This window comes from Telmatherina bonti (assembly GCF_933228915.1).
Source record: "Telmatherina bonti genome assembly, chromosome: 24".
NCBI lineage: Eukaryota > Metazoa > Chordata > Actinopteri > Atheriniformes > Telmatherinidae > Telmatherina > Telmatherina bonti.
In genome coordinates this window covers 19,068,432-19,092,131 of record NC_136633.1, presented here as the reverse complement: position 1 = coordinate 19,092,131, position 23,700 = coordinate 19,068,432, and the positions used below count along the sequence as shown (strand labels likewise).

General features: G+C 42.2%; 1 protein-coding gene across 5 annotated transcripts in view; it reads right to left on the bottom strand.

The window, feature by feature from the left end:
- The window catches only part of dmd (dystrophin), a 243,822-nt gene that overhangs the window by 8,607 nt on the left and 211,515 nt on the right, over positions 1 to 23,700 (bottom strand). For all 5 annotated transcript variants that reach the window (XM_079264012.1, XM_079264016.1, XM_079264013.1 and 2 more), the window contains 10 exons: positions 16,575 to 16,636; positions 15,776 to 15,850; positions 14,023 to 14,224; positions 13,852 to 13,937; positions 13,516 to 13,673; positions 13,129 to 13,295; positions 6,570 to 6,681; positions 5,914 to 6,050; positions 4,667 to 4,705; positions 2,172 to 2,237 (listed from right to left, as the gene is read on the bottom strand). In XM_079264012.1, coding sequence (XP_079120138.1) covers positions 2,172 to 2,237; positions 4,667 to 4,705; positions 5,914 to 6,050; positions 6,570 to 6,681; positions 13,129 to 13,295; positions 13,516 to 13,673; positions 13,852 to 13,937; positions 14,023 to 14,224; positions 15,776 to 15,850; positions 16,575 to 16,636 — 1,104 coding nt within the window. The remainder of the gene's footprint in view (positions 1 to 2,171; positions 2,238 to 4,666; positions 4,706 to 5,913; positions 6,051 to 6,569; positions 6,682 to 13,128; positions 13,296 to 13,515; positions 13,674 to 13,851; positions 13,938 to 14,022; positions 14,225 to 15,775; positions 15,851 to 16,574; positions 16,637 to 23,700) is intronic.

Here is a 23,700-nt window from a genome sequence, read left to right as displayed (position 1 = left end):
ATTATTTCTTGACAGTAGTAGTCAGAAACAGACGCACAGCAGTCAGAAGTTTGGCTTCCTGGACCAAACGTTTTCATTATTTGCATCATTATAAAGAAAATGCAACTGACGTCGGTGATTGCAGCCTTGTGTGTGTCCACAAGGGCCCCCATCAATGCTGTGCTCTTTTCAACCCATAGAGTGAGTAAAGTATGTTCAGTCAGAGGCTTCTTCATCTCTATAGCAATGGTTCAGGAGGTCATTCACTCCAACAGTAATCACCCTAAACAATAACAGTACTTGCAGTAGCAAATAACTAAAGTTTATTACTTTATAGTTCATCAATTTAAATTACCTCCAAGGATTAATAAATGATCAATATATTTGAGTTTAACTACACTTATCAATTCTCCGGTAAATCCAGACCTTTCAGAGCCCCGCAACTGAAAGATGTATCCTACACAGAGTTTAGACCTACAACCACACAAGATCTACATTTAATAACGCTGATTGTCATAACATGTTAAAGTCTGTGGGGTGGTATTTTAACGAGTTAATTAACTTTATTTAATAACAGACAAAATTGCACCGTTGCACCAATCACAGCTCAGCTAATAACTTAGCAACTTCGGTGCTATATTTAGGGATTTTTCAGACCCCCGTTGAGACTCTAAAGAAAAGGCAATGATCAATGAGGCTAGCTTGATATTGGGGACATTTGGAAACTAACATGAAAAAGTTTACTGCTCTCTGTGAGCGGTAAGCATGAGCCCGCCCCCGTCATTAAGAACACATGCAAAGCTCAGTCCTCACGCAGCATCCAGCTTCAAGCTGCAGTCAGAGCAGGATGTGATCACCTCTCACCACACCCAGGTGGCCTTTACAGAAGAGTCGCCATAAAACGGCACTGTTTACCAAAAACGCAAGAAAACATATTGTTCACCAAATGGCGGCCGGGAGACTCCACCAACATCTAGAAGAAGCCTTTTGGTCTGACAAAAAGGGGGTTTTTCACCATTAAGGAAAAGGTTGTCACACAACACCTCATCACCCCAAGAACATCCCATAGTGAAGCACGGGGGTGGCAGCATCACGCTGTGGGGTTTCTTCCATCAGCAGGGACTGATGAGTGGAAAAGATGGATGATGGTAAAGTTGGGAAACCTGTTTGAGTGTACTGAGATGCCATCGGGTTCACCTTCAATATCTTAAAATATGTAGAAACAAGCCAGGTCAAAACTCAGACCTTAGTCCAGGAGTATCCAAAGTCAGTCTTCAAGGGCTGCAAGTTCTCCATGTATCCCTGCTCCAACACACCATACCAACTTCATTGGCTGTTGGATTCGATTATTGTGAGCCAGCTGTGTTGGGACAGGGATCCACTTAAAGCCTGCAGGACAGTAACCCTTGAGGACTGACTCTGGACATGCCTCAGTCCATCTGAGAATGTGTTGCATGCTAAAAGATTTCTGGACAGCAGCAGAACCCATTCAACCTGAAGGAGACGAAACTACATATACCAAGCTCATAAAGACACCTTGAAGGCCCATTTATGCTCCCTTTACGTACGTAATTAAGCACATGTTTCACATGTCCCCGCTCACAAGTGCCCTTTACGTTAGCATGTTGTTGGCCAACATCTCCACCAGAGGGGAGTGCAAAGGTAAGAGTTTACCTGAGGAGTACTGCTCTGTTTGCTCCGTCAGAGGACAGATCTCTAAACAAAAACTTAAAAACTAACCAAATTATGTACATAAAAGATGCAAATCTTGGACAAAATGCTCAGTATCCGTGTTTAGCATAAAGCATTTATGGTTGCACAAAGTACTGACTTAAAGACAGATACAAATTGACCTTTTTTAAAAAAAAAAAAAAAATTTAAAATAAATTAGATTGCAATGGAAAAAAAGAGCAATAGTGGGATCCGTTTGCAGGCCACTGTGACGTTTTAACTTCCACAGACACAGCTAGTATTCTGTCTTTTCCTTCCGGCCTCATCTCCACAGGCTCTTTAATTTATCATAACCTCCTCTCAGTGGCATGTTTAATCTTTCAGTCCATGTTGTGTTCAGCGTATTTTCTAAATTCAGTATGCAGAGCAACATGCTCTAACAGAAACCATGAATAAGTGGAGCATGGTTGACCAATACAACTGTTAAACTGAGGAAGCAACGACTGCAGCTAGCATGTTACCTGTTGGCGTAGTGCTCGATCCGAGTGTGTGTGTCGTCATGCGAGAGCTGCGGGGACGATCCAGGCCTGAGAGAGAAGACGGGCAACGTGAACTTCTGTTATTCACAAGTTTATTCAGACCAAACGTATTTATTTTCTGTCTACATTAAACCGATTAACTAATTCAACATGGTTCCATATATAATGTGGATGCTGTTTATTTTCTCTTAATATATGTAGAACCAGCATCCCACCAGCAAGGTTGGACCACCCACTGAACATCATTTCAGTCCCTCCAGGATCCACACTGCTGTGGCGGCAGCTGTCAACACAGTTGGGTTCGTAAAACATGAGAAGAAAATTTCTCAATAAAAACTTGTGTGATCAGCTACATGAACGAGGTGGTAAAACAGAAGCATTTTCTCATCCTAATTAGGTTTGCCCGTTTTTCCCGTTTCCACCAGCGGGACTGGTTTGGTATGGCACGGTTCATAAACACTGATATCTGTTGCATTTCTAAAATCAAATCTTCCTTGAATCACGATGACAATGAACACAACACAGAAACAAAGCAGGATGATGGTGGCGTCCAGCAGTTTGTGTTCTTTTTGTTTAACAACAAAAAAAACAGCATTCATTTATACATGGTGCTGCTCCTGCTTTGTTTCTGTTGCCGAGTTGCACAGGAAGTGATGAATCCTGCAATCAAGCTCCTCCCTTTTGGGTCTGATCAGTAAGGTTGGGACCCCGATGAAAATGTTCCTAAAAAGTGGAATGGTTTTTGGTTGGATCTTCTGATGACCTTCCCAGTTTTCGCCAGTGGAAATGCAAAAAATGTGTACCGACCCTTACTGTACCAAACTGGTCCCATTGGTGGAAACAGGTCTTTACTTTTTTTTTTTTTTTCAATTTTAAAAGAAAAAAGAAAATAAATAAACTAGAAAAGCACTCTGTGAGCACAGACCTCCGCCAAGCATATTGCGATTAGCACCCAACATAACTTCAAAGTGATCCAGGATCTCTTCTGGATCTCCACCATAATGTAATCATTTGTTCTTTGTGAGACCCCCAACATATCCTAAAAATTTCATCAAAATCCCTCCTTAACTTTTTGAGTAATGTTGCTGAAGGACAACTAAACAAACAAACAAACTCCGGCGAAAACATAATCTTCTTGGTGGAGGTAATTAAAAGACCAAGTAAACAAAGTCCACAGAAATTTGTAAACAAAAATATTGGACCCTTGTGTCCGCCCAGTGGCATGGAAACGAACAAACAGCACCTCTACTGAAAGCACACATCCCACAGATTCCAAACATACCAGTTGAATGTTGCTATGGCCAAGATTCACTCAACCAGAGTCAAAAGAAGGCTGAATTTATGTATCACGTTTGAAAAACATCATTACATATTCTGTTTGACCTTTGCTGTTTTAATCCAACGACATATAACTGCATTCAGTAAAACAACATTTCCCACTGTGCTTCGGGGTAGCTAGGTGGACAAAATGACAATTTTGTGCCCGGTAAGATCAGTTTGATTGGATGACAACAGATGTCAGTCATTCAGCGTCACAAACATTTCCTGCTTTGTCAGTGGCAATTGGTCACATTTATGTAAACATGATAACTACAGCGTGATTCTACAGTATCACACAATTATTTAGAGGGGTCGGTCATACCGATCAGCCAGTCATAGCCAACGTTACGTGCACTACGCACATGCCCACTGCATACGATTACAAGGTAGTCACTGGCACAGCGTCCTCTTTGTACTTTTTATTTAAAAGCCAGAATCCAGGATCTCTTCCGGATCTCGACCACAATTTCATCATTTGTTCCTTGTGACACCCCCAACATATCCTGAAGATTCATCAAAATCCATTCATAATTTTTTGAGTAATGTTGCTAAAAGACAAACAAACAAACCCCGACAAAATCATAACCTCCTTGGCGGAGGTAATAAACGAGAAAAAAAAAGAAAAAAAAGAAAAAAAGGTCCACATACGTCCATGCATCCTTTCCACTGGCATGGCTGTTAGGCAATACACCCACTAGAGGGTAGTGCAGAACTCACCACTCCATTCCTATGTCAGTCTGAAACACCAGCAAACATGGTGATGGTGGAGGGGACCATGATGATGTTCATTCTCAGAACAGAAACAGCACAGTAGACGGCAGTGGTCCGTGCAGTTTCTTCGTTCCTTTCACTGGTCACACGTTAGTGATACTTCTCAACACTGACCCCACGGTGTCTAGCGAACGCAGAGGACAACCTGAAGGTTCTTCTGCGAGTGTATTTAATGATGAGCATGAACGAGCTAGAAAATATCCAGATATGCTGCAAATGCAAAAATAACGCAATCTGATTTTTTCTAATAGTATTATTAATATCAGGAAGAAATTTCAGGTGGTTTTGCAACAATAACAAAACGCTGCTGCGTAATCCTGGAGGGACTGATCTCCACTTCTACGTGATGATCTGAGACTGTCAATGCTGTGTGGTTGGATACTCACGCATGGTCGACGGGCCAGAAGTTTATCAGAGTGACGGGACTGCAAAACAAAACAAGCAAACAAATATAAGAGAAGATGTCATTGGGTGTGTAAGGACACAACACAGCTAAGCATGCTGGGAACTACTATGTATGGATATTGGCCAGAAGAGTAATAAGAGAGGGGAAAAAAAGTAAAATCTATTCAAATATACGAGGGTGCATTCACATCAGGATAGTCTGCTAGACTCGGTCCCATTGGGGACTCGACTCAGTTGTAGGGGTGTGTTTCCATGTGGACTCAGATCTCATTCATGCTTTGGTCAAACGAGCCAAACCATTATAATATGTCCCCATTTTCACCAAAGGTGGCGCTGCACTAGTATTTAGCAAAAGAGAGGACAAGACCCGCGTGAAGAAGAAAACTGTTTCTTCCGACTGCGAGTTGAACATGGATACAAAACTATTGCTGTTTTTGGTTATTTACATTGTCCGATGCAAGTATACTGCAGAAATACACTGCAACAATGGATACAGTATGAACAACAGACTAAGCAGAGGACCCTTAACGGCATCACTATGTATTTACCCACAATGCAATACAACATCAAATGCAAGAAGTGACTTTTTTTGTAGTCCGGTTTCTGTATTTGGTCCGCTAGAAACGGACCGAGACCTGCGTTTGTAGGCAGTCCGCTTTGTTGGTCCGAGTCAGAATTTGTTTGGTGGATTCACATTTCCCAAAACGAAGCGGACTTTCCGAGCAAACGGACTAGCATTCAGATCAAAAAGGCTGATATGAATGTTCCTTGAGTTATAGTGCCCAGGTTCTCAGGAGCTGATAGACAGACTGATCGATTGCTTGCCTGATCACGTCATTAATCATATGACCAGGATAGTAAAGTGCTGCAGATCAGGACATCCAACCTTCATGTACATAAATCTGATTCAGACTGAAGTCAGAAACATCCAACATGGACAGTTTCTCGTGTGTATGTGTGTGTGTGTGTGTCCTTGTGCTTTTGTAAATAATGAGGTAAAATCTGAAAGCAACATGAGGGAACAGAAATGTTGTTACCATGGGTACAAAGTGATTTCTAATAGGTTGTATGGGCTGAGAGTATGGTAGGAGGCTACACTTATATAATGGAGAGACTTAATCAAGAACACAGACAGACAGAAAGACAGTCTGGTTCCTATCATATCTCCAGGAGTGTCCATGCACATCAAAACACAGTGTGTAAGCTTGTGTGTGTGTGTGGGCCCTACGTCTCCATGTTGTCTCCCTCCAGAATGGTCTGGACAGGCAGGTATCCCATGCGGGGATGTTTGGCGAAGTAGCGCTTGGTCCTGAACTTGTTCTTCAGCACCTTGGCAAAATCTCTGACATCCTCTCCTGATGTCGTCTGTAGAGGAGGAGCAGAAAGACGGCTTTATTCACTCACACCGCTAGGACCACAATTGCAGATCCAAGCAGACGTAGAGGCCAACACAGAGGTGGTGTGTGTCAAACTAAACCACAAAGACAAAATGAGCAGAACCAGACATTCCTAGTTTGTCCATGCATCTGGCTTCCTCTAGTAAAACTACATCTCTGTGGTCTGAAGTCTACAGGGTCCCTTTACACCTACTGTGAAGAAGTATATTCATCATGTCCTGCAGAAAAACATTGGCCTGGAGTTCAAGCTAAATCTGTTAGCTTAGCAAACACCAGATGCCAGCATGACAGAACATGCAGCATCGGAGGCAAGCCACAGATTTGTAGGGGAGTGGAGATTCCTTACAGTAAATTAAAGCAAACAAGTTCTTGTGTCTTATTCTTTGATTTCAGGTCATTGATCAAATTTTTACTGAAGCATGACTGTCACAGTGTGAACCCCCCCCATCCTGCACATCACAGGCCAGGAACGTATATGTTGTCGTACCGGAGTGCAGTATTCCACCATGGGGTATTGCATCTTGTGTCCCTTGGCAATGCGGCCAGAGAAGAAGCAGCTTTGGCAAATGTCATAGTTGAAATGCTTCAAGCTCCGATATCTGGTGACACAAAGAGAGTTGGGAAGAAAGCAAAAGAATGAGTTCAATGAGAAGCTGAAGAAGGGCAACAACAGTAAAGAAAATGAACATAAACCAGAGGGGCACCAACAAAGCAGATGCAATCTTGGAAAATGTCTTAACTTTTAAGTAGCAACAGTCTGGGGGAGCTTAAGGACCCTGTATAACAACTGAGGGTGTGTATACATAGGGACAGTTCAGATCCTCGTGAGCAGGTTGATCATATTTCTATAAGAACTTTGATCAAATTCTTCCAACGTCTTCACATTTCAAGGTTATTTTAGATGATTGGTGGTAAAACGGACTGGTCCAAACATACGGTCCATACAAACTATTTGACTGGTGGAGGACCTGCTTGCAGTCCTGATCTCAACCCTACAGAAGACTTGTGGATGCTCTTGGGCTGCTGTTGGTACCAACACAACCAGACGGACTGACTGACTGATGAGAGATACTGGTTGATAATGGGGTGTCATCCTACAGCTGTGTGACCAGCATGAGGTTGAGGTAGCAGGATGTGGTTGTGCTTGGTTTTTCTACATCTGGTTTTCTCAATCCAGTCCCATAAGCACCACAATCCAGCAAGGATTCAATGTACTGCTGCTCCAAAACACCTAATGGATCCAACATTTGATGTAGTTAATGACTCATTGATTTGGGTCAAGTGTGTTGGAGCAGGTATACATGGAAAACCTGCTGGAGTGCGACCCAAATGGGACCAGATGAGTAAGCGTGTTCCACGAGATGCCGATGTTCCTGCTCGCTAATTGGTTCCAGTCCAATATACACCACGGAACCAGAGTGAACAACAGAAGCAGTCTTCATGCTCAACCCCGCTGCTTGTCCCATACGTCCATTTTCCACTTCAACAACAAATACATTTCCTGCATTTATTTCCATAAACACACTGCTGTTCGGGTGTTTTTCCCCGCTTTACTCTCCCACAAGCATTAATGTTTAAATGTTTGTGCGTTCAAGGCTTTTTTAATGCCTGTCATCGAGTCTGTGAGGGATTCATGAGGAGTTGCTGCGGCTGCAGAGCAGGCGCAGTCATGAGAAGACAAAGGATGATGTTTGTTCCGTTACATGAAATGACTGGCGGAGTTTATTTATGACTCTGCAGACCAACAGGAGGGGGAAAGGTAAACGTGAAGGACACTGTAGTGTTTGTTAGAAACACAAACATTAAAAAAAAGAAAGGATGAGATTAAATCATTCGCTTGAATCATGCCGTGTGCGTGTAATGTGGGTCATCATGAGGGAATGCAGGGTGATATTATACCTGCTTCCCTGCCAGAACAACAGATTTACAGAAAAACAATAACTGCTGGTTCAATAAAAAAAACTCCTACATGATGCCTTCATATTGCTCATCTTGCTCACATTTATGACCTTGTAAAGCTGCTGCCCCCATAAAAGAAACGGCAGCTATGTTCACTGCAACTTCTACATGTGGAAACTAGCTTCCTCCAAACTCCATCATGACTCTGCAGCAGAAATGGCCGCCCTCGGTTTGCTACATGTTTTCAACTCGGTGCTTTCTGCAGTAAATGTTGCCTTTTATTTAACTTTATATTTTATTCGCCCTGTCTGGGATGAACCCTGCCTCTTGGCTGACGGTAGCAGAGCCGCCAGCTCCTGAACTGGAAAAAGCAAGTAAACAAACTTATTTACAGCCGTCTTAAATAGTCTGAAAAGACATAAATGTTGCAAGGAATGCACTCGAGTGGAGACGGTGTAACTCAACAAGCCAGTCTTGGATGATCATGCATTGATTTGAGGAATCTGTGCATGTGGCGGGGAGGAGCTGATGTAAGGTATCTGTGTGTGGGCTGTTTGCCAAAGACAGACAAAAGACAGCTAAACAGGGCGAAATGCAGGTCAGCTAACAGTATTTACAGCTCATGCCTTGGGAAGCATTTCCCAGCTCAAAATGCACTCCAACAGCATCTAATATACGTCCTGTAGCTGAGCGGACGGGATTGTAAGACTTTATTAGTCCTTCATCATTATAGCAACCATTGTGTTAGGGTTGTTGATGTAGGAATGACTTGTACTGCTCTTTGTTGCAGCTGAAGAAGCATTTTCATGATTAAATAATTATGGTCCCTTTTTACTTGAATAAACAAAAGCAAAACAACTGCTAACATCTCGGGCCAAAGGAAGTGTTAAACTGTATTCAGGCCACATCAAATAACTGCAGATTTTGTCATTGGGGGTCATTGATGGGAACAGATGCATGCATTTACCAAATATAATGTCATACACAGAGGCTCTAAATCTGAAAGCAAATGAATTATAGATGGAAGAGAGACCATAGAAATCCATTTCTACAACATGTGATCCCATTTCATTTCCATTGTCAGTGAGACAGCTGGTCATCACTCTGTCCCACTCATGTCCAAGGTTCAACAAAAAAAAAAAAAAAAAGAGTGCTATAACTGAACTGGGATCACGACAAACTGGTTTATCACAGCTGGTAGAAAGTGTTCCCATCTCTTTATGCTGCCATGGAGACACACTTGTCCACTGGGAAGCAGCGGTATACTGGGCTGTCTCTTGTTTACAGTGTTCCATTTCCAGCTCAGTCAGTTGTCTGACTCAACACCAGGTATATGCGGACTAGCACCACCTCCAACTGATTTTCCCAGGATAAAAATTATGTTTGGTTTATTCCCACATCAAATATGATGTTTAGAAGCCTTTCCAATCGTATTGCACATCTGAAACAACAGATCTGTGTTTGCCATCCAGGTAGGATATGTAGTTCAAATCAAAATCAAACTTTAAATTTATACCTGGCCTGAAATGAGATCACAAATCCATCCATGAGCTAGCTACTGTGGTGAGTACTGATAAACATGAACCAGTAACTGAGTAGCTAGCAGTGGCCAATGAAAAAGCAAATGGAATAGACACTGCTTCGGCTAGCCATACACTATACATTTGCAAACTGGCTAGCCACCATTATACAGAAGCTGACAGCCAACTAAACCATCCACTACTTTGATTGCTAGCATGGCCAAGCTAACTAAATTAGCTGTAATGTAAGAATGTCTTATCTATTATTTAGAAGAAGCATGCTGCTGTCACCTACTGTTGGCTTTTTGTCACTTCAGCCAAACCCAGCAGGTCACGTGTCGCAGGAAGCTAGCAGCTAGCCTTGCCAAAGTTGCTAGTATGTCACTATGAATAGAAAGTAGAGGTGGTATGTATTTCTAGTAAGTTGCCAGCTTACAAAACTGGTTGTTAGCCTTTCTAATGTCACAGCATCTTGGTGCTAATGCACAGTGTCTAGTTAAGTAGGTCACTAACCAATAGATGCTAGTTGATAGCAACTAAAGTTGGAACTAACTAAAGAATAACTAGCTTATATTGTGTGTAATAGTACTTTATTATATAAAAACAGACAGACAAACAAAAAACAATATATACTGGGTTCCGTGTCATAAGTGACTTCCTCAGGATGACCACTGTACTATACAAAGTATTCTAAACAAGCCTTTCCAATGCTATTGCACATCTGAAACAACAGATCTGTTTTTGCCACCCAGGTAGGATATGTAGTTCAAATCAAATTTTATTTATATAGCACTTTTCACACTTATGCACACATACAACAACATTCACAGGCCAAACGCATAACCCCACTCTTCCCCTGACCCTCTATACCAAAATAATAATAATAAGAAGAAGAAAAGACTAACTTCCGGATTCTTTCTTTATATCTGGCTTGTCATTTCCCACCACCGGCTGCTCAGTTTTTGCTTAATAACCACGGCTTCTTCCTCAGAAGACCATTAAAATGGCAATTTGTTGTAATTTTACCAATATTCCATGTATATATAAGTCTTCAAAATGCCACATCATTGCAACATCTAAAATCTCCTTCTCTTCATAAACACTGTGGCAAATAAAGTAAAGCTCCGACTGCAGCTAAACTTATGGATGAACCAAGTTTATATTGACTGTAAGAAAGAAAAAACTGGGTGTCTCACACAGCCACACTGTGATGGAATACATAGAACTGTGTATTTATAGCCATCACCGGAGTCATACTTGTAGCAGGTGTGCCGCTGGTTGCTGTGGAGTAGCAGTGCTACAGCAGAAAGGTTGCTGGTGTGAATACAAACATGCAGCTGCAATGCAGCAGCTCACCAAACCACACGCAAAGTTCTCGGCAGGTTTGTGCTGCAATGAGTTTACACTCCTTCACACACTGATATGTCCTAGCTTTCATGATAATGTTGAGTGTATCCTCCTCATGAGAGCTGTGACCAGCATGAGGGTGTCCTGAAGGGCTACTGGGATGTTTGGGCCTCTTTATTTTATCAGACGGGACTTGTTTCTCACTGAATACCATCAGCTCTGTGGCTGCAGAGTTTGGCAGCTAACCGATGAGATCAGACTCTGAGCATGCTTTGCTTGGCCTGCTGCTGTCATGCAGGAACACGCTGTTGTCTTATGTGGTGTTTGGGGGTGGAGGTGAACTGTGTATAGAGTTGCCATGGAAGCAGAACATGATGCTAGATGCCTGCTGTGGAAGTCATTGTAATACAAAGCAAAGACGGCGTGTTGAAAATGACACATAACACTGATTTCTTTTTGTTTAAATACAGAAATAATCAAATGCCTTTGGAGCAGAACTGCCAACAGTAACTAAAAGCTGCATGCAGGTCATCAGAGGAGACACACAGAACACACATGCTAAATGATTTACTACTGTGTTCTCACACTTGTTTACCTAGTGCTCTTCCAGACGTACATCTGCTCTCACATACAGTTCATTCACAAGGAAAAATGGCACAATTCTCTTTTTTAGTGGATTTTATTATTATGTAAAGGTATTAATAAACTTTACGTCACGCCGACAGTCACCCTAAAATATTAGACAATAAAAATACAAGAATTTTTATTTCAGTGAGAACGAGACTGAAGACATGTTTCAGCCTGACAGCACCAGCAGGACCTGCTGCTTGACGCCATGTCAAAGCACTCGTGAAATCCGGTTTTGTTTTTTCTGGTTGAGGGGCTTTTCCATAATTTAACTACTTTTTGGATTCTTCCTGGCCTCCATTTTTCAGCCACAGCTGCCACAAAGAGAACAGTGGCCCAACTCTGGCTTCCCAACATAAATTCTCTGATTTATCTTCACACCAGGACGGTCCAGGGGACCATCGGTTTGACTGGATGGGAAATGTCAAACCTCCGTTTTGTTTGGTTTACTTTCACGCTGGACATCACTCAAGCATAACAAACCACTTGGACATAGTCATGCAGCTATAACAACTGCTCACCAGGGGGCAGTAGTTCCATAAATGACGACTGACTAAGAAGTAAGAAGAAGAAATACTGGCTCACTGCTTAGACAAGACCAACAACAGCTTGTTTACTGAAGTAAACGATAGAGCAACTAGTTTATTCAGCCTGTGTTTTGGTTTCGGTGTTCGGATCTGCAGTGGTTTTCAGCAGAATGTGTCCAGTACGAGTAACAGGAAGCCACACATCCAACATGATTAGCTATGTCACTTCCTCTCTTTGCTCCACCAGAGGGTCCGTTTGCTTTCACACTGTTAGGGAACCACACCAGGGTTCACTTGCAAGTGAGCTGCGACCTTGGCGTTCAAGTGGACCAGAGTTCACTTCTCTGGTCTGCACTATGGTTCGAATGCACATTCACACTGCTCTAAACAAACCGGATTATCCACAGAGGCAAACCAGGCTTTGTATAAAGTGGACTGAACAGAAGGTGGATCTCGGCGTGGTGCCACCACCTGTTGGAGCAGGAAGCAGAACACTGGCAAAGATAAAAGCCTTCTGTCTGGAGTTTCATGTTTCCAGTAGTACATTTAATGTCAACAACAACAGTTTTTTACCTTTGTCCTGGGAAACTTGTCAATAAATCCCTTTTTTAAAATTCTGACAACAGCAGGCAGAAAAGCAGTAAACCTCCCCTGCGGTGTCTGACTGAACAAACATACAGAATTAAATTTACGTGGTGGAATCTATTGCATTTCCAATTTGCTTTACAAAGGGTACTTTTCTTAGTTTATAAAGCCATGCTTAGTTGAGGTCACACATAATTAACAGAGTAAATATAATTTACCTTTTTATTTGCTGTTTTTTGCACTCAGTCATTTTGTACATTTTATCTCTTCTAGCCTGTTTAGTTTTCTCACTGAAAACCACATTTTTCTTTCTCTGCTCAAGGCTCCATTTCTTCTGAATATTCCCCTCCTCATGCTGGTCCTGTTTGCACCATGATGCTGAGACAGTCAAACGTTCTAGCGTCATGTTTGCAACATGTTTACTCCCTGAACAACTTACTGATTAGACATGATTTTGAGTCTTAATGAATCCAATCATAAATATGGTAAGGCATGGGTTGGCATGGCAAACATGAAGTGATGGTGGTGCAGCTCTGCTGACCTGAATCCTATGATGGGACACTCTTTGCAGATGTTGCACTTGGCTTGGTGCTTGGCTGTTTCAGCAGCTGCAACCCGGTGCAGGACGGGTAACCACACCATGGACTGGGGTTCCAGACGCATCCAGTCCAGGAACACGGCAGCCTCCAGCTCGGGTTTGTTGTTGGCCTCGAGAAAGAAAAGAACAAACGTATAACTGTCATAGAGACACACAGTGGACTGGTTTGCTGCGGCTCATTTAGCAAGTTTTTCATGGCAGAACTGAAACACTCGGCTGCTCAGATCCTAACAAATGCCTTCTGGACAAAAAGTAAATAAAGAGTGCAGGTACTGGGCTTGGTTCACAGTTCGTGGTTCTAACGGTGATACAGTGATAACTTTGACGTACAAACTGGAAGCAGCTGCGGACGGACGGTTCGATATTGGAGCCGCCGAAGGACGCGACTTCGCCCAGCTGCCGAGGAATCTGGATGGAATCGTGGAGGAGAAGACCTAAACGGCGCTGGTCACAGAAACCTGTTGCACTGGCGACCTGTCGGAACAAAACTGGAGGGAGAAGAGAATAAGACAGAAGAAATCGGAAAGACGTGATGAGGTGGTGATAAACTGGCTGCATTCAGCACGGATTTACTTTATCAGACCAAACGTAACTGTATGATTAGACCTGACTATGTATGACCACAGGCCAGTTCTGACACTTCTTCGTTGCCATTTAAAGACTTACATCTGTATTTATCTTCCAAGTGAGCCTTGCAGAGTGAGATGATTCCAGTTTTGAATGACAGGGTGCGGATTTTTCCAGTCCGTCCACTGGAAACGACATAATTCCACATGTCAGTCACGTCTCCCAGTAACAATGAAATCCTACTGCTAACCTTGACCGTACGCTACATACGTGTCATAGACGTTAAGCAGCCAGTTGAGACACATGTCGACACACAGCGGGACGTTGACCAGATGTGCGTGGTTCTGCTCCAGCCGCTGGTACAGACTGGTCAGACAAGTGACCAACTGGGAGATGTCCAGCAGCTGCTCGTTCTGCTTCAGACTGTGCTGGTCGAACACCTCACACGCTACGGGCATGCTCAGCAAGTCCACTACACAGAGACAGAGAACACACACAGCCTGAGGATCACCGGCATCAGCTTTAAAATTCAGCTTTGTCACGTGCACACAGAGATTCCTTCTGATTCGCTGATCCAATTGATGATTTAATAGAAGTCTTGTCATTTTTTATTGAGAAAATCTAATAATTCATCAATTAATTAAATTATTAAAGTGTATTAATTTCATTCATACAGTGCTGCCTGAGCCCCTCTGAAATCACCAGATTCCTTAGCGTACAGAGATTCCTCCTAAATCTATGAACTTTTTGATATTATGATCAAAGTCTTTGTAATTATTTGCTGAGGAACATTTTTCAATTACAGTTTGATTAATAAATTAAATTATTAAATTAAAATAAATTTAATCAAGGCAGTGCTGCCTGAGCGCCCCAAAATCATCAGCATCCCCGAGCATACAGAGATTCCTCCTTATTCTATGACCCTGTTGATTCTATTACAGACTGTAGATGATATGATCTTCAAAGTCTTTTTAATTTATGTTAAGGAATATTTCTTTGAAATTCTGCAACTTTTAGATCCAATTTGTCTCAGACTGGTGAAGCTCTGGCCATCTTTCCACCTAATAGACTCTGCCTCTCTGAAATGCTCCTTTCCTACCCAGTTACGCTCCTGACTTGTTGCCAGGTAACGTGACTTGTTGTCAAATGCTCCTCCACATCTTTCTGCCTTACTTTTCAAGCTTTTCCTTGCAGTTTATTTCGCTACTTGCTGCTTATGTCTCTACTTGCCTCCAGAGATTAAGAACAACAGAGTAAGACAGGTCAGCAGAGATCCCTCTCCTTCTCAGACATGCAGATAAAGCAGCGCTCTCATGATTCTATACACCTGCAAGCTGAGCTACAGCTGGATCAAAATCATGTCATTCCAGAGCCTCTTTTTCATTTTTCAAGTCGTCGGCAGTGTGTGGAGTCAGGCAGTGATGAACACACTCAGAAACAAGCATGTCCTGTCTGCTTCAGAGCTACAGACCTCGGCACTTTGGCTAATAAAGCTGAATCCTTCAGGCTGTCGTTCACAGGTATGCTGCATCACTAACAGATGCTGCAACAGCAGGACACGCTCAGAGTCTGTCTGGAAGATTCTGCACTGCTCTTTGCCGGATAAACACCGTAACATCACATGACAGCAAACATTCGTGAGAATTTCCTGTGAAATGATCTGAAATAACTGCAGCTATGCTGAAATGAAAGGCCTGAGCTGCTGTTAACAAGCACTGTAGTTAATCTCTAGTCATGTGTCTGCGTGTTCAGACGGAAACCTGGACAGTACAAAGCTTCTGTTTCCTGGAGAGCCGCGTCCTAGCAAAGCATGTGAAACTGCATTGTAGATATTCCTGATACATCCGACCCGTCTGCGACTGAGCAGAGACGTATCATCTGCATGTCTGAGGCCATCAGAGGAAAGTCCAGGATGGGAAGGATTGATCTCCACACATGTAAGAAAGCTCCACATTTACTGGAAGTTTCTATGAGTAGGTGTGCTGATACGTGTAATCTGCACATGTACATAACGGTAACTTACAGCAGAGAGCTTTCTGCAGGCGTCGCAGCTTCATGGCTGTGCGGTAGGCGGAGAAGCGAACGTTGTTCAGGTCGGCTGAAAACAGGAACAAGACAGGAGAGTTTAATCTTTCTGTCCTACTTTACTGCCATTGCAGAAAAAACACGTGAAGCACACGTGCTTACATGTAAATCACATTTAAAATGTTCATAAAACACATTTGTACATGTGGTATTTCTGCAGTCACATTCAGTAGTGGGAGAACCTCCATGTGCATATGAACACGGCTACTCCGGCTTCATCTCACTGTCTAAAAGCCTGCATGTTGCTGTATGTTAGTGATGTAAACTCCTGCAGGACTGCTGAGTTAATGGTCCTGTGACTGGCTGGCGACCTCGTGCCTGACAGCAGATGGGATAGCCTCCATACAACACCGTACAGTAGGGCGACTCCTTACATCGACATGGGAACGGGGAAGGTCTTGCATAATTCAGCAAGACATGGATGTATATGCTGTTCCTTTTACAGTCTGAACCCGTCGAGTCTTCTTTACTAAAAGGACGTATTTGTATGCAGTGTGTTGATTCAGGCCTTCTTCACACCACAACACAAACACAGACGTAGAGCATCAACCTCTCTTTGTAACACAGAAACACTGGATAAATATATGACCCTGGACGGGGTGGGGGGTGGTGGTGGGGGGGGGCAAAATAGGTCACATTGTTGCCAGCTTGACAACCTTGTTGCCAGATTAGGTAACTTGTTTTTTCTACAAATGTTTTTTTTTTGCTAATGTGAAGCAAGCTGAAGTTCCTCTTACCCAGAGACTGGTAGAGCTCCGCCATCTTTGGATGGTCCCAGCATGTCGTCTGGGTCTGGTGGCTGCAACGTGACAAAGGAAACAGCGCCGTTTTTATTAGAACAAACTGGTACTTTGATCAGCAGGAGTTGATCGAGCATCTGCTCCCACTCAGACGTTGTCTCTCGCAGGGAAGTCTCTGCAGATTCAGCAAGACCATACTGAACCACATCCTGCTCCCACTTCAAAATGAGTTCATACTCCCATGAAATGATCAAATGTCTCCGTTTCAACACTTCATGTGTTGTTTCTGTTTTACTGGGAATGAAAACAGCTTGATCAAGTTTGTGTGTATCTGACTTTTACAAACAACTGCCTGTAATATCCCACTTCATGTGTCAGATCACGTAAAAAATCAAATGTGTCCTAAAAATGGTGCCATTATTAGTTTTTTCTCAGGAAAAACAGTGTTGTGACCTCAGGATTGCACAGGACAAGACTAACTTCTGCATTTACCAAGATATATATATATATATATATATATATATATATATATATACAAATCCACATTGAGACATAACCTATTGCGAAAGTTTTCTATAAAGACAAAACTGTCAATGTTTGCATCCACATAAAACCACTAGATCACGTTGCATTTTCTTTTTAACTTTTTCCTCTTCTTCTCTGATTATGTGCCAGCTGCACAACTCAACACTGCCCCCTGTGGTTTGCGATGGTATTGATTTTTTCTGTTAGTGTCGGACAGCTAACTTGCTTGACAATGGACCACATTAACGCGTAACTGACGCAGATACAGAAAGACTGTCCGTCCATCTGCATCTGGCATAAATGGACCTTAAGATGGGTCAGATCAGATATCCTGGAACCCTTCTGCAAACACGAATAAATACGTAGCAAGCCGGACCCATTGGTGTGTGAGTTTTCCTGAAACTTGATTAAACTCCTCCCAGCGAGTGGAAAAGACGGGTTGGTGCTGGTCTGCCTCGTCTTCCTCTCGGTTATGAATGTCAGATTTTGTGGATAAACATGATGCGAATGAACACGATGAACACAGTCCATTAAAATGAAACACTGGGATCAGAGGGTGATGTACAGTACGCAGCGTTAACACACTAAACTGTTAAATGCAGTGGTAAACCTGCCCCTAAACCACCACCGAGATCTGCCGTCTTAACCTTAATAAGTAAAAGTTGTGTGAAGCAACGCTTTTAAATCTGAAGGAGATAAATCAGACTGCAAAGCCTCATAAGTGAAAGGCTTAAAGCGGAGGCTGATTTGGCTTTTTTTTTTTTTTTTTTTTTTTTTTACAATAAAGTGTGAGAGGATTAAGAAATTTATCTTAACAGTGAAAATGACGGCTTAATGGCATCATCATGCAGCTTTGTGACTGAAGACCCCATCCACCCACGTGGAAAACACATTCCGCCATATTCCCACACTGCCTCTGGTCTCAGCTGCGAGCTTTATTTACATTGCTGGTCTGCAAGCTGTTGAATTTCTGTAGTTTCATTGTTCTTGTTGAGCATTGGCTGTAAAGCTCATCTGATAGCTGCCGCTCCGCCTCATCTCACTGCTTTGCAGATGTCGTAGCTTTACATGCCACTGCAGGGATGCATGGAGGCACATTCAAACCAAGCAGGTGTAGGGGAGCTTTCAGGGTCATGGAGACAATGCACCGTCATCCTGACTGGATTCACACTGCAAATAAAAACTCACAGAACAGAACTGGTGACTGATAGATGATAAACACCAGTTCAAAAAAAAAAGTCTGGACTCTGTTAATGTAAATAAAACCAGAATTAAAAGGTTAGAAATCCCATAAAAACATATTTTATTCCCAGCAGAACATAAACATCTCTGATGCTGAAACTGAGTCATGCTGCTGTGATGGAAGCAGGATGTGGTTCAGCATGGTCCTGCTGAAATCTGCAAGGTCTTCCCTGAAAGAGACGATGTCCGGATGGGAGCAGATGTTACTTTTCAGCATTGATGGAGCTTCACAGATGTGGAAGCTGCCCACTAATGCAACCTCATCCCATCAGAGCTGCAGGCTGATAACAAGCTGGATGCTCCCTCTCTTCTTTAGTCTGCAGGACATGCCGTCCATGCTGTCCACATCTTCATCCATTTGACCCCAGAACAGTTTTAAACTTTGCTTCAAACCACATTTCATGAGAATCCAGGTTTGACCTTCAGCTTTGTCCCAAACGCACAGAGATTCCTTCTGATTCTCAGAATCTTTTAATATTTTACACTGTAGATCTCATAGAAAACATTTTAAATGAGCTTTGCTCTAGAGAAGATGGGACTATTTGCATATGTTTTTTTCTTTAAATGATACAGCTTTAACCATATCCAGTTAATTCTTGGTTGTACAAAATGTCTCCACATGCTACTTTATGAAATCATAAAATCAATATCAGTTCTCCCAACCAGTCATCAAAGACCAGGCTACACCACAGATACTTTTTTAAAACTTAGAATTAAACTTTAGTGTTAACCAGCAGTTGTTGAACTGACTTTACTTTAGAAAAATGTAACCAAAAATCTTGTAATTCCCTCCAGAGTCACAACAACAACCTTCTCCAAGGCTGAAATATTACATTTCCACACATTTCAGCGAGTACCTGATAAGGTGCTAATGTAGTGTTGTCTGAAGATTATTAACATCCAGTATTTACCCTCAGCCTTGTCTCCCAAATACAGAGATTCCTTCAGAATCTGTGATTTGATAGTATACTGTAGACGGTTATAACTTCAAAGTCTTAAATTTTAAGTCTTAAGTTTTAAATTGAGGAAAATTTCTCTAAATGTTACTCCACAACCTGTAGACCCTGTCCTTCTTCCCATCTGAGACTCTGCCTCTCTGAAATACTCCTTTATGTTACTGAGCTGTTACCAGGTAACCAGATTAGTAGTCATATGCTCCTCCAGATGTTACTTTCTAGCATTTTGTTGCTCCTGTTCCAGCTGTTTACAAACGTGTTGCTGCATCAGATTCATATTTTCCATCAGATGATAAAGTGTCTCGGTTTGATCATCTGCTGGGACCAAATATGAGATTTATGATTCATAACATTCTGCTTTAATTCACAGTTTACACTGCAGCTTACACATCTATTTCTTAGAACTGGAGCATTTATCCTGCCGTTCTTATTTACGTACATTTACTGCTGCAGAAAAATCCTCCGTGTGTACAAACACACATGATGTGATTCTGCTTGTGCCTCGTGTAAAAGCATCAAGCCGTCGCCAAACCATCTGTCCCAGTGTGTGTTTGTGTGTGTGTGTGTGTAGATTTACAGTTTGCACTTAACTGCCCTGCAGCCTTCTCTTTTATTTTAAGGTCCCATGCAGTCCAGATAATGTTCATATCCTACTGAAGGTGTTGTATTTGTTTTCATGGTGGACGTGTTAATGGCTAGCTCAGGTACTCGCTGCTATACACCAGCGTGATAACCATGCAGACTTTTAGTTATGACGTTGGCATAGAAACCTTGAATTGGGAGTAAAATATCAATGCTACGTGTAAGTGATGCTAGAAGCTCCTAATACAAGCTAAAAAAGAAGCCTGATCACCGGCATGCGACTCTGTTGTTCTTTACAGTTAATATGTGATAAAATGCCATATTTTCTGCTTACATACACACTGATGAACCAGCAGCAGAACTCAAGAGGGTTTCATGGAGCTTACATGCTACAGAGTAATTACCCAGACTGGTTTAAAGCTCTCTGGATAGATGTTATGTAATTCCAGTGCTCCCATCTGCAGCGGAAATGCAAGCTGAGAAAAATCCTTGCAGCTATTTGTCATAATAGGGAGGACAACCCCCCCCCCCCAACCATGCCAGAATGGTAGTGGTTCCCACAACAAACCAGTTCCCCCAGTCAGCACGCCGTTAACGTCCCGCAACTCCATCAGAAGAGACGCGGTTTTACTGCGGTTTAAATGCTGAAATGCGCCTTTAAAATTTCAGCTGAGGGATGAAGAAGAGGCTGGGATGAATAGTCATCTTCACGCAAACAAAACCTGCCAACGTGCCTGAACGCATCAGCAGCTTTAATGTAAACGAGCTTTAATCTGCGCAGCTGGTTTTAGCGCAAACACACTCCTGCAATCACATTAGCGCCTAAAAGCCTGTCAGCCCGCATCCTCATCACACAGTCTGTACCCCCCACCCACCACACACACAGAGTTTGTGCAGGGGAAAAAACCCCCACCAAATCTGACGGACGCGGATCAACAGCACTACACGTTCCCGCAAATGTGCGTTAAACACAACAAACCTGCGCTAAAACTTGCTCGCTCCTATGCACGTGCACGTCGCTGGTGCGCCTCGGAGTGGTCGTCTGGCGCTGTGAAGGAATGTAACACTGCTGCATTCACGGTTTGTTCATGAGGCTCTTTTCTCCTGCACGAGCTCAGCCGACGCGTTGCACGGGCGCGCGCGCAAACCATCCGTATATATACACACACAGAAAAATGACACGCACGCGCGCAACATGAAGAGGCTGCAGTCGGCGCCTTGTTTTTAATTTAATGTTCACTTTCAGATTCCGTCAACCTCGTTTCTTTCCAACATGGCAGCAAGCAGCCGGAGACACGGAGGGAGACAGGAGGGGTCGCTGGCCGGAATCCTCGCCTCGCTCCACGGCAACCGGCTCACGCCTCGCGTGGCTTCCCCCCCTTTTTTATTTTTATAGGACATAAAGATAAAAGCCAGCTCTTCTTCGGGGTTACAATCGCTACCAAATCAGTTTGAAAAATAATTAAAGTTCCAGGATGTGTAAGAGGCCTTAAATGCACCATCAGCGGCGTTACGCTGATCGGATCAATATTGTGGATCTTTACAGACAGCATCACCTCCTAAATGAAAACCTGAGTCTGTCTTTAGATCCCGTCTGGGATCTTCCAGGACTCCAGGTCAGCACGTTTTCTCTGCGGGTGAAATGTGTGTGGGTTTTTTGTTTTTTGGGTTTTTTTTTTTTTCTTTTGTGGAAACTGTTCCAGCTCGCGCAGCTGATGCGTGAACAGTTTACTGCATAACGACCAGCACAGTTCACATCACCATTATTTATCACCACCACAAACACCCCCAGACCTCCCCCCACCCCCGGCCTCACAGGACTCACTTCCGAAGCTGCTCCCGCATCGCCGCAAATCTCAGCCCTCTGAGTCCGGAGGAAGGGAAGCGATTTGAGGGGAAACCGGCGGAGACCTCCCGGTCTGTGGTCCCACAAAAGTCCCTCTATGGCCGGACAGAAGCGTCCCAGATTACCGGGAGCAGTTCAGAAACCAGTCGGTGGGTATTCCTCAGCATGTAGCAGCGGTGGGCTGCAGAGCTACAACATAGGACCAGTTCTACAGGAATACCGGAAGAAGCGCTTCCGACCATTCCTTCAAAATAAGATATTGTAACTGGAGGCACTGTGTTTATTTTTTTTATTAACTTATTTGTTTGATTTTAACATTTAATCCGTCCTTTTAAGTTTGAGTTAGTTTAATTTAATTTATATATTTTGGTTTAGTTTTATTCCTAATTTAATTTACTTTATTTGTTCTGCTTTACTTTGTTATTTTTCAACTTAATTCCTTTTATGCTATTTTTATTAGACTTGTGTTTTATTTCATGTCATTCAATTTTAATGTAAGGTTAATGTTAGTTTTGTAAGTTTTCTTTATTTACTTTCATTTTCAGTTTATGTTTAACTTAATTATTTTATTCTTGTGTTTAACTAAGTTAACTTTAATTTCTTTTATTACATTTTTCTAAATCTCAAACTAAAATTGAATTTATTGATTTTTAGTTTTGTTTTTACCCATTTAAAGTTTTATTTAATTTGAGATATTTATTATTTTCAATTGAATTGACTTTAAAATATTTTAACATTTTTATCAGATTTTTTATTATTGTATTTTATTCTTAATTTCATTTCAATTAAACACATTATTATTTGCAGGTAAATGTGTTATTCTTCCATCATAATGCATTTGCGACTGGTTATATGTATGATGAATATACAGGCATGTCTCTTCTGTTTCTTGGGTTTTGTCCTTCTGTTTTTTTCTTCCTGCAGGTATTCCAGGACATGAAGATTAATCTTTGTCATATAAAACTACTGGATGTTACTTTTCTTTTTAAAAATAATCACCTAACTCCAAATTCAGCCGCAGTCTAATATTTAAAATAAAGGAAAAAGTCAGCAACTATTCCAATTTTTAATTTTCAATTTAAAAAAAACAAACATTATTGTAGATTAATTCTCAGTCTTTGGGCTTTAATTCACGCCCAGACAGAAGTCTTGGCTTGTATCTGCACTACAGAGCAGGTTCAGCATCTTCGAGCGATCCACAATCAAGCCAACAACATTCCCAGCTTTAATTAAACTTACACCCAACGTGCAGCTACATGGAGGACTTTTAAATAAACACCTGATGCAGATGAAAGTGAACTTCAGTGGGGAGAAAAGAAAACTTCCTGGTTAGTTTGGCAGATGATGACGAACTAAATAATCCCATGAACACAATTTCACGTTGTATCACATCAACTGGCTGCATGCTCACTTTAGCATCATTTATCTGCAACAGTCTGAAAGTGCAGCTCAGTGAGGAGTTATTTTACACGTGATGAGTGGAAAGAACACTGGGGGCAGTCGGTGAGATCTGGCATAAAGTTGTCGTGCACTGACGCAGTCCAGAGCTCGTGTACAAACACAAACAACACACTATGGAAATGCAGAAAATTCCGATTCAGACGGCGGCTGTAGTCACGACGCCTTAATTCTGCAATGTTTAGACGAGTATTTAGCTAAGATGACTGTATTCAAGGTGACTGTTACCACCAAGCGGCTTGTTTTTACCTGTGTTTATGTGTCGGTTTGTTCGCAACTTCACGTGAAGTTTCTGTCATTTTGCTGTCTGAGAACGGCTCCTGGTCAGTGATGAGGGAGGCATTGTGGACACCAGAATATAAAAAGAGGCTTTACCGCTGCGAGACAGAAAAACTATGTAACGTTACTTATTTAAGCAACATTATTTATATACTCTCACGTAGCCAAATGGTTTTATTTGTAAATATATTGATGTTGTTTATTTTAATGTTGAAATAAAAAGAAGAACCAATGT